Here is a 12,127-nt window from a genome sequence, read left to right on the forward strand (position 1 = left end):
TAGTGTTTTATAGTTTCAGAATACAGGTCCTAATCTCATTGGTTAAGTTTAGTCCTACGTGATTTGTTATTTTTGGTGTGATTGTGAATGGGATTGTTTTCTTAATTTCTCTTTCTGCTACTTCATCATTAGTGTATAGAAATGCAACAGATTTCTGTATATTAATTTTGAAATTTTTTACAAATGTTTTTATTTATTTTTGAGACAGAGACAAAGCATGAGCAGGGGAGGGGCAGAGAGAGAGGGAGACACAGAATCCAAAGCAGGCTCCAGGCTCCTAGCTGTCAGCACAGAGCCCAAAGCAGGGCTCGAACCCACGGACTGCGAGATCACGACCTGAGCTGAAGTCAGGCGCTTAACCGGCTGAGCCACCCAGGTGCCCCACTGTATATTAATTTTGTAAGTTATGACTTTACTGAATTCACTTATTCTGGTAGTTTTTTGGGGGGGTCTTTAGGGTTTTCTGTATATAGAATCATGTCATCTGAGGGGCACCTGGGTGGCTCAGTTGGTTGAGCATCCGACTCTTGGTTTTGGCTCTGGTCATGATCCCAGGGTTATGGGACCAAGCCCCGTGTCAGGCTCCATGCTCAGTGTGTAGCCTGTTTAAGATTCTCTCTCTCTATTCCTCTGCCTCTCTCCTCTGCTCGTGTGCACAGTTTCTCTAAAAGAAGAAGAAAAAGAAAATAGGGGTGCCTGGGTGGCTCAGTGGGTTAAGCATCCTACTCTTGTTTTTGGCTCGGGTCATGATCTCACAGTTCTTGGGAACAAGCCCTGCTTTGGGCTCTGCACTGACAGCACGGAGACTGCTTGGGATTCTTTCTTTCCCTTTTTCTCTCCGCCCCTCCCACATGCACGCACACTCTTTCTTTCACTCTCAAAAATAAAACATTAAAAGAAATTGTGAGAGTGGGCATCTTTGTCTTGTTCCCAATCTTAGAGGAAAAGCTCTCAATTTTTCACCATTGAGTATGATGTTAGCTGTGGGTTTTTTGCATATGGCCTTTATTATGTTGAGGTATGTTCTCTCTAAACCTTTGTTGAAAGTGTTTATCATGAATGGATGTTGTACTTAGTCAGATGCTTTTTCTGCATCTACCAAGTTGATCATATGGTTTTTATTCTTTCTCTTATTGATGTGATGTATCACGATTCATTTCCAAATATTGAATCATCCTTGTATCCCTGGAATAAACCCTCTTGATTGTGGTGAATGACTTTTTTAATGTATTGTTGATTTGGGTTGCTAGTATTTTGTTGAGTATTTTTATATCTATGTTAAAATATGTTAACATAATATCTATGTTATATCTAGATACTGGCCTATAGTTCTCTTTTTTTGTCGTGTCTTTATCTGGTTTTGATATCAGGTTAATGCTGGCCTCATAGAATGGATTTTGGAAGCTTTCCTTCCTTTTCTATTTTTTTGAATAGTTTGAGAAGAATAGGTATTAACTGTTCTTTAAATGTTAGGTAGAATTCACCTGGGAAGCTATCTGATCTTGGACTTTGTTGAGAGTTTATTGATTACAGATTCAGTTTCTTTTCTGGTAATCAGTCTGTTCAAATTTTCTATGTCTTCCTGTTTCAGTTTTGGTAATTTATATGTTTCTCAGACTTTATCCACTTATTCTAGGTTTTCCAGTTTGCTGGCATATAGTTTTTTTTTTATTTTTTTTTACCTTTATTTATTTTTGATAGAGACAGAGCACCAGTGGGGAGGGGCAGAGAGAGGAGACACAGAATCTGAAGCAGGCTCCAGGCTCCGAGCTGTCAGCACAGAGCCCAATGCAGGGCTCGAACCCACAAACCATGAGATCATGACCTGAGCCGAAGTCGGATGCTTAACTGACTGAGCCACCCAGGCTCCCCTTTTTTTATTTTTGAGAAAGAGAGAGAGCATGCACACATGTGCATACGAGCAGGGGAGGGGCAGAGAGAGAGGAAAAGAGAGAATCCCAAGCAGGGTCCAAGCTCAGAAGTGAACCTGATGCAGGGCTTGATCCCACAACTGTGTGATCATGACCTGAGCCAAAATCAAGAGAAAGATGCTCAACCGACTGAGCTACCCAGGTGCCCCAGCATGTAGTTTCTCGTAATATTCTCATAATTGTATTTCTGTGGTGTTGTTATATCTCCTCTCTCATTTGTGATTTTATTTGAGTACTCTTTTTTTCTCTTGATAAGTCTGGCTAGAGGTTTATCAGTTTTATTGATTTTTTTTCAAAGAATGAGCTCCTAGTTTCATTGATCAGTTCTTTTTGTTTTTGTTTCTTTATCATTTATTTCTGCTCTAATCTTTATTATTTCCTTTAGGTTTTGTTTGTTCTTTTTCTAGCTCCTTTAGGTGTAAGGCACTCTGTTGTTTTAGGGGTTTTGCTTTTATTTGCCTGTATTTAATTTATTTCTGTGCGAATCTTTATTATTTCCTTTCTTCTACTGGCTTTGGGCTTTGTTCTTTTCCTGGCTCCTTTAGGTGTAATGTTAGGTTATTTCTTTGAGAATTTTCTTGTTGAGATAGGTCTGTATTGCTGTAAACTTCCCTCTTTGAACAGCTTTTGCTGCATCCCAACAGTTTTAGACTATTGGGCTTCATTTGTTTCCATGTATTTTTTTTTTTTTAATCCCAGTGTAATTAACATACAGTGTTATATTAGTTTCAGGTGTACAGTATACTGATTCAGTAATTGTATACATTACTCAGTGCTCATCATGATGTGTACTCTTATAATCTCCTTCATCTATTTTACCTAATCCCCCTCCTGCCTCCCCTCTGGAAATCACCAGTTTGTTCTCTATATTTAGCATCTGTTTTTGTTTCTTTTTTTCTGTTTTGTTTGTTTCTTAAATTCCACATATGAGTGAAATCATATGGTATTTATCTTTCTCTAACTGACTTATTTCACTTAGCATTATACCGTCTAGATCCATCTATGTCATTGCAAAAGGCAAGATTTCATTCGTTGTTTTTTTTTTTTTTTAAATGTTTAGAGAGAAGAGAGAGAGCACACATGTGAGCGGGAGAAGGGGAGGGGCAGAGAGAGAGAAGGAGACACAGAATCTGAAATAGGCTCCGGGCTCTGAGCTGTCAGCACATAGCCCAATGTGGTGCTTGAACCCACAAACCGCAAGATCATGACCTGAGCTGAAGTTAGACGCTTAACCAACTGAGCCACCCAGGCGCCCCTCATTCTTTTTTATGGCTGAGTAACATTTGTGTGTGTGTGTGTATGTGTGTATGTCACATCATCTTATCCATTCATCTGTGGGTGGACACTTGGGTTGCTTCCATGTTTCTTGGCTAGTGTAAATAATGCTACAGTAAACATACAGGTGCATAGATCTGTTTGAATTAGTGCTTCTGTTTTCTTTGGGCAAATACCCAGTAGTGGATTTACTGGATTGTAGGAGAGTTCTATTTTTATCTTTTTGAGGAAACTCTGTATGATTTTCTACAGTGGCTGCACCAGTTTGCATTCCCACCAACAGTACATGAGGGTTCCTTTTTCTCTACATCCTTGCCAACACTTGTGGTGTCTCCAAGTATTTTTTTATATCCTCTTTGATTTCTTGGTTGACCCATTCATTGTTCAGTAGCATGTTATTTACCCTCTCTATATATTTATGTTCTTTCCAAATTTATTCTGTGGTTGATTTCTGGTTTTGTACCATTGTGGATGGAAAAGATGCATTATATAATTTTGGTCTTTTTGAAAAATTTATTGAGACTTGTTTTGTGGCCTAATAATAATATCCTGGAATATATTCCATGTATACCTGAAAAGAATGTGTAGTGCACTGGTTTTGTTTTTTTGAGAGGGGGTGCAAATGAGTGAAGGGCAGAGAGAGAGGGAGAGAGAGAGAAGCGGGGCTCACCCGAAGTGGGGCTCAAGTTCACCCAATGCAGGGTTCAAACGGTGAGATCATGACCTGAGCTGAAGTCAGATGCTTAACTGAGTGAGCCACCCAGGTGCCCTTATATTGCACTGTTTTGTGATGGAATGATAGATCTGTTAAGTGGAAAATCTTGGAGACCTATCTAAATGATCTGAAAAATACAGTCCAGGCAAAACAATGCTGTTTTAGTTAAATGTTACTGGTTGGAAGCTGAAGCCTATTCTATTTTTGTTAAAAGAGATTAGTAATTTTTAGGTATTAAAGACATACTAGCACTGAAATGACATAATGCAAAGGATTGAAAGAGAATTGCAAAGGGAATGATTTTCTCACTGTGTGAGTCCGTGGTATTTGCATCATTTTACATATCACCGCCAATGGATATGGCTGAGAAATATGTACCATACCATGCAGTCTCCCCAGCAAGCAGAATAAGTGAGACTTGAATTTGTTTTGCAGAAAAGCAGTGGATGAGGGTTAATACAGAGAAATGTTTCACAGTGGAGGTGAACGTGGGAACAAGAATTTAGAACATCAGCATTGTTAAACATTCTTGTTGATGGTGTGCCTGATCCCTCTTGGGAAAAATAGAATGACAGTAATTAACTTAGACCTATAGTGTTTCATAGAATAATCTTGACCTTTGGGGCCAGATAATTCAGGAGTGTCCCAAGCATGGATATTTTTGTTCCCTGGGCCCTAAATGCCATTCGTAATACCCACTTCCTTCACTCCCCCGTCGTTGTGATAACAAGTTCCTGTACATGTCTAAATGCTTTTTAGAGGTGATTAAGTACTGTTACCCCATCAGGAGAGAGGGTTGGGGAGTTTATTGTAAGCAGAGAGAATGACCTCTACAAATATATGGAAGGCAGGACTGAACTCTTGAAACTTGCTTACCTTTTCCAGAAGAGAAGAAAAAACTGATCAGAGATTTTGATGAAAAGCAACAGGAAGCAAATGAAACGGTAAGAACAGGGAACAAGTCCTTATTTCTTCTACCTGGAGTTAGTCTTTTCCAGAATTATTACCCGACCACAGATTATTGATCTTGATTTGGATTGTATTGATCCTGTGTATTGATCTTGATTTGGATTATTTCTTACTAAGTGAGGCCAGTTGATGGGGTGAGTGATGAGAGGATTTGACAAACACAAATGGGTAAAGCTTACTCTCTTAAAATTAGTATTTGATATAATACATTCCTGATTTGAGTAGTAAGGGCATTCTCAAACCTTTACCTGGGTGGTCTTTTAATGTTTGTTTATTTTTGAGAGAGAGACAGACAGAGCACGAGTTGGGGAGGAGCAGAGAGAGAGGGAGACACAGATCCAAAACAGGCTCCAGGCTCTGAACTGTCAGCACAGAGACCAATGCGGAGCTCAAACTCATGAACCGCAAGATCGTTACCTGAGCTGAAGTCGGGTTCTTAACCGACTGAGCCACCCGGTTGCCCCTACCTGGGTGGTCTTTTAAAATGAAATTTTAAAAGCTGGCCATTAAGATGAGTTATTCTTCTTTGTTAAAATTATTATCACAAAAAATGTACCTCAGAAGTGGTTGTAGTTCCTTTCTGCTGTTTTAAAAGACAACATAGTGAATATGATTGATCTTGACAAACACATTGAAGACTGTTAAAGGAATCCCCTGATATTAGAGGGGGAGATTTCTGATTTTTAATATATAATATGTTCTCTTTAATTTCATTTACCTAACTTTATTAGATATTGCAACATCCCAGTTTTGATGGAACCTGTCTGTATATTGACGTTTCTCCCCTAAGTCCTCATAAAGAACCACTTGTCTGGTATATGGTCAGATCAAATGCAAGAACCAAGCAGTTGCCTTGAGTTTAGTTTTATTAATAAAAGCTGAAATAATAAAAATAAATTAAGTGAGAGAAAGAGAAAGCAAACAAACAAGCATAGTGGCTGGATTTGGTTCCTTGGGCAGGGCATGCATGGACTGGACAGGTTTCCAATCAGGACCCAAAATGGGCTGGTTAAATGTCGGTCCAGGCTGCCGAGCAATTTAACAACTGCTTCTCTCTTAATCTATGGCTTTTCTTTAAAAACAAAACAAAACCTTATTTTTTAGAAGTAGTGTCCCTCTCTCTCCATATCCTTATCCTCTAGCTTCATCAAACCCTTTCAGGAATTTGGGGTTAAAATCCAGGTTCCAATAGCCAAAGTATGGAAAGAGCCCAAATGTCCACCGATGGATGAATGGATAAAGTCAGGCCACCAGATTGTGGAAACTGTGGAAACTATGTCCTTCACAATGGACATACTAGAAACTCTTCTTAATACCTGTGTAAATCTGGGCATCTGCAGGATACCAGTTATAGAATCAATCTTCTTTTTTTGGTTAATATCTTTGTAGAATGTTAAACATCTTTCAGTTAATACCAATTTATTTGTTTGGTGCTTAGATACTTTTCTCTGAACTTAGCAAAATCAACCAATCCAACTTTGGCCATCCCAGGCAGATGAAAATAATTTATGGCTCTTGTGAACATGTCTGAGTGTTATATTTTACTTACCCAATAAAATGGAGATCTCATGTGGACCCCTGGTTATATAGGACATGGAGACAAACAATTGATTTTCCAAAAGAAGAGGAAGGAAGAAACCTCATGCCAGACCCCTATCATTTTTAGTACAGTAGATTTCAAAGTGTTTCATGAGAGTACTTGAACTATAACAGCTTAAGAATTTGGTATACTGGAAAGGCAATTTGAAGATTTCTGAATCCTGACTTCCCTTATTGTGTTATCTTGAGTACATTTCTTCAATTCTTACATATGAAATAGAAGTAGTATTTACTACCTTATTGAGGATAGGGAAGATTAAATAATACATATAAAAATGTTTAGTCAGATATAAAGTGCTTGTTAGTTTTTTTCACTCATTCATCACATATTTCTTGAATGCCTGTTCTATGCATGCTAGGCACTGTGCCAGGCACTCAGAGTAATGAGGTGAACAGATCACATGTGGTCCCTGCCCTCATGGAACATATGGTTGAATACTTATTTGCAGTTGTCTGTGGTTTGATTAGTCCATACTAGGCATGTGCCCAGATGAGAGAGAAAAGAACCAGGCTATCTACTCACTTTCTGCCTTCCCAGCTGGCAGAGATGGAAGAGGAACTACGTTATGCACCTCTGTCTTTCCGTAACCCTATGATGTCTAAGCTTCGAACCTACCGGAAGGACCTTGCTAAACTCCATCGGGAAGTGAGAAGCACACCTTTGACAGCCACACCTGGGGGCCGAGGAGACATGAAATATGGCACATACACTGTAGAGAATGAGCATATGGTAAGCCTTCGCTGTTTTTTGGTTTTTTTTTTTATCTCCTTAAGTGCCTGTGGCACAAAAATTAACCATGTCGTAGAGTACAGTTTATGTTATCAGTATTTATTGAACTCTTATTCTTCTCACCTTATCCTCTTTCCTGCATCCAGTTCCCCTCCCGCCTTGGGGTAACCACCTCTCCTGTATTTTTTTGTTGTTGTTGTTAAATTTTTTTTTTTTTAACATTTATTCATTTTTGATAGTGAGAGAGACAGAGCATGAGCAGGGAGGGGCAGAGAGAGAGGGAGACACAGAATCCGAAGCAGGCTCCAGGCTCTGAGCTGTCAGCACAGGGCCCGACGCAGGGCTTGAACTCACAGACTGTGAGATCATGAGCTGAGCTGAAGTCGGATGCTTAACCAACTGAGCCACCTGGGTGCCCCTCACCTCTCCTGTTATTTAATGCAGATCTTTCCCAACCATGCTTAGATTTCTTTGTATCTTTAATAAAACAGTGCTTGATATATAGTGGAGGAATACAAGAGTTCCCTATTCTTATTGTATCTGGACTTTGTATTCTGACCCATAAATCCAGTTTTTTCAGATATGCTCAAAAAATTCAGTTAGGTTTTTATCAGGATAGCCCACGCTTTCAGGAAGGGGCTCACAGCTTACTCAGTTGTAACAGAAAGTAAGCCAGACTGCCTCTCTAGACCCTAGTATTCTGATTTATCAAATTAGACTGACAGAATTGAAAATCTATATTCTGAAACTATCTAGAGAAGTTAAAGGAGTAAAAGTTTACAAAGACTAAATGTAATGTGTTGCATTTGGAATTATACTCCACTGTGCAAAGTAGAAATGGCCTGGCAGGTGGCCTGGCCAGGAGCATGGGAAAGAAATGGCGGGGCCTGTAAGTGCAGACTACATGTGTGTAGAAGAATCCTGTTTGATGATGCATCCTGACTATAGTTGAAGAGTTCAGACGATACTGGCCTGACATTTACTGGTGTCAAACTGGAGTATTTGAAAATGATATAAACTTTTCAAAATTCACTTGTAAAGGGAGACTGGGAAAAGGCAGATAGGTGAAGCTTGTTAAAGTGAAATGAGAGGTATAACGTGACTTTGGTCATTTGTTACCAAAAATAAACCAACAAAAAAAGGAGGGGCGAGATAAAGCCAAATAATAATTTGCTTTAAAATTACTAGTTTCAGAGTCATAAAAACAATTTAGATATACATACCACCTTCATTGGAATTACTGTTCCAGACCTCGAGTTGATTTATGTGATCTTACTGTCTTTTCCTTCTCTTCAATCTAATCAGTTAAAAATATCCATCTTTCATTAAAAAAAAAAAAAAAGCCTTATTCCTTATTCCTGCTTCTTTTGAGCTGAATTAACTGGGATTTATTTCAGTGACATTCAGTGGTTCCATCATCCACTGGCCTGTATGCCACATATGAAAACTTCTCATGTAGAAACCCAATATTTTGGCTGCCTGATGGTGGCATCAGTAATAGGCCCTGTGAACCGGCCCCTTTCTGAGTGGTGCATGTATAAGTGCTTTAATAGCTAAGAACTTAACTGTTCCTATTTGTCGGTGGTTAATTCTGGCTGACAATGGCTACTTCTGTCATCATGCCTTCGGTGCTTGGGATTATAGGTGGAGTAAAACTTTGGCAGAGATTTAGGAAATTAGGGCACTAGGGAAATTAGGGCAGCTTACTTGGCCCCAGATACCTCCTTCTCTGAGAGTAGTCACCAGTGTGGGCAACTTAAGAGTTTATGTTTTGTATGGCTGAGGTGAAATTCTTTTGGGGCTTACCAGGATTGTAACCAGTTAAATGTTTTCCAAAATGTAGTAGTGTCACAAATCATTTTGAAGTCTGAATGTACTAAAAATGAATAGCTTATTCATGGTGCATCCGTCCTCAGTACCAGTCAGGTGGGAATCTTCAGTGAATTAATCTATTTCTAAGGCTATGGAATTTAGTTGGTTTGTTGTCCTGTCAAAAGTTACAGGCTATACCCATATTCAGATAGCTCCTGCACCCCACATCTGGGCCACTGCCTCTCATAAATTGTTAGTCCAGAAAGTACATGAAATCATTGCAACCTCATCACAAACACAGGGGAAATGCTCTGTTTTTAACCTCCTTTTCTTGCATCACATAAGTATAAAACCAGTGGAGTGAAAGGTATGTCATCTTGTATTGGATTCCAGGTGCTTTCATCTGACCTTGAATATAATCTTAAAAGTAATGAGGGGCACCCAGGTCGCTCAAGTCAGTTGAGTGTCTGACTTTATTTAAAAAGATATTTTTTAATGTTTATTTTTTGAGAGAGAGGCAGACTGCAGGCGGGGAAGGGCAGAGAGAGAGGGAGAGACAGAATCGGAAGCAGGCTCCAAGCTTTGAGCTGTCAGCACAGAGCTTCACACGGGGCTTGAACCCATGAACCATGAGATCAGGACCTGAGCCGAAGTTGGAGACTTAACTGACTGAGCCACCCAGGCACCCCTAGTGTCCAACTCTTGATTTCGGCTCAGGTCATGATGTCATTGTTCCTGGGATCAAGCCAGCCCCACTTTGGGCTCTGCACTGACAGCATGGAGTTTGCTTGAGATTCTCTCCCCCACTCTCTCTCCGCCCCTCCCCCACACACTGTCTCTCAAAATAAGTAAACATTGCACACACTATATCCCTTCTTACATCAGAAGGGTCATAAGGAATGTGCTGGCAATGAATTTATGATGGGAGATGTTTAATATTTCCATTCCATTTTCTGGTCAGAATCGGCTACAGTCTCAAAGGGCATTGCTTCTGCAAGGCACTGACAGCCTGAACCGGGCCACCCAGAGTATTGAGCGTTCTCATCGGATTGCCACAGAGACTGACCAGATTGGCTCAGAAATCATAGAAGAGCTGGGTGAGCAACGTGATCAGTTGGAGCGTACTAAGAGTAGGGTAAGTCTGAGTGGATGGGGCAAAGTAGGTGGGCCCTTTATATCCTGATGCCTTACCACTGCCGGAAGTTATAGCAGTTCTGAATTCAGGGTCAGGACCTTTTAAGCACTTCAGCTTTTTTCAATTTTTAATTTTCTTGGTTGAGAAAGTTCTCTTGAAAGTTTTTTACCCCTCAGATGTAGAGGTCATTGGAGGGGCCAGGGCGGAGACAGAAGAAACCCAATTTCTGTATTTATGGAAGATTGTCAACTAAATCTAAGACTGTAGCCACTCCATCCTTTTATTAATTCCTGTATTACCAACCTGAGATTTTTCTCATACATCTAGTAGGATATTATCCCGTTCTTATGAAAGTGTCATCTACTTAAAAGATCCTAGGCTTTTGGGTTTTTTTTCTCATTTAGAGCCAAGGCTGTTTTCCACATGTCATAAAATAGTACCACTAACAATTTATAGAGGGGGTCAGTCCTAGACTATGACTCTTTCCTGTTACCCAAGGTAAGCTGGATCATTGTGGGAAGAAAACAGAAACAACTTAGGCCAAATGCCTGTATCAGTGGAGTCTCTATCACTCTTAAGAGGTTCTGAAAAACTCATTTCTCCCTTTCCATATACCTGCACAGAAATTTAAAAAATAGTGCAGCTTGCCAGTAGAATGTTATATCCTTAACGTTAAAAGGCACATCCAAATTGAAGAATAGATACTGTGGGCAAGGCTTGGATGGAAAATATTAGCTTAGTGTGGGGATTGTCTCATATCTTAATAGCTGCAATTATCCCCGTTTTAAAGTAAATCAGAATAATGCCTTTCCATCCTCAGTGAAAATTCACAACTACTGATTTCAAGGTAAACTGTGGAGAAGACAACTTGCTTACATATTGTATGGTTTTTGACTTCTGAAAAAAGCAGGTGGATTGGTTGAATTTAAAAGCTGTGGAATGAGCTGAGATCAACTTACCATGGCCACTGGGGAATGGGAACAGATGGTAGGTGGCATCTGTTAAAATATCCCCCAGCTATCTTGATTATCAACAGGCAACCAAAAGGAAATGATTTTTTTAAAGGCTTTTAAAAGATTAATTCCTTTCACAATTCAGTGCATCTGTAAAAGTGGTAAAGAAAAAATGAATCAGATCCCAAAAGTGGTAATTGACCAGCCTACGAAAACAAATACTAACCCAAGAGGCCCTCCTGGAATTTGGTTGATGAAATTCAAATCTTAAGTTGCTTCACAGTTACTGGTGAGGCACACTTGAAGCTTTTTTCTGTCTTGAGTAGCCAAGGTGAAGGATTAGCTTGGCCCCAGGAGTCCCCCACAATAACCTTGGGACATAATAATTCCTAAGCCTGCTTGTTGAGTACTAAGGTATCTTATCCTTGCCAGTTCCTTCTACTTGTACTCAGAGGCCATCATTCAGATTGGTTTGATGGGGTTTTTCAGCACACACCCTTTAATGCCCACTGTCAGTTTAGGAATGTTCAGGTTTTACGGTATCTACTTTTAAAAGGGGGAAATAATTGCTATTTTCTCTTCTCAGCTGGTAAACACAAGTGAAAACTTGAGCAAAAGTCGAAAGATTCTCCGTTCAATGTCCAGAAAGTAAGTTTTAAAAAGTCACAAAATTTCTCCTACCTCTAAGACATTAAACAGTGACTTGCAAAGGTCCTGATAAAGCAGAAAGAATAAAGTATTATCTTGTATAAATATCCCAGGACAAAATTCTTTGTTAAAATTATATGCTGCTTTGACTTGGTGCAGTCAAAAATTTGTCCACTATTAATCCCAGTTTACATTCTTCAGAGCACATGGGAGTAATACAGCTTCATGTTCCTTGAAATATAGTTGTATAAACTTGGTGAGAAAACTGTTTTTACAGCTACTGCTTAGTAGTTGCTTTTGGCTCTGCTTGTCCTTCGTGGAAGTAAGCCCCTTATCAGGGAGTTCTGTCCTGTTAGCAAG

The 12,127-nt window shown here is 39.6% G+C and overlaps 1 protein-coding gene across 1 annotated transcript in view; it reads left to right on the forward strand.

Annotated features, from left to right (window-relative positions):
• Window positions 1-12,127, forward strand: part of VTI1B (vesicle transport through interaction with t-SNAREs 1B) — a 30,255-nt gene that overhangs the window by 16,889 nt on the left and 1,239 nt on the right. Inside the window, exons 2-5 of the mRNA XM_049612612.1 lie at window positions 4,807-4,865; window positions 7,028-7,219; window positions 9,993-10,166; window positions 11,706-11,767. Coding sequence (XP_049468569.1) covers window positions 4,807-4,865; window positions 7,028-7,219; window positions 9,993-10,166; window positions 11,706-11,767 — 487 coding nt within the window. The remainder of the gene's footprint in view (window positions 1-4,806; window positions 4,866-7,027; window positions 7,220-9,992; window positions 10,167-11,705; window positions 11,768-12,127) is intronic.

The sequence above is a fragment of the Panthera uncia genome (assembly GCF_023721935.1).
Source record: "Panthera uncia isolate 11264 chromosome B3 unlocalized genomic scaffold, Puncia_PCG_1.0 HiC_scaffold_1, whole genome shotgun sequence".
In the NCBI taxonomy this organism is placed as follows: domain Eukaryota; kingdom Metazoa; phylum Chordata; class Mammalia; order Carnivora; family Felidae; genus Panthera; species Panthera uncia.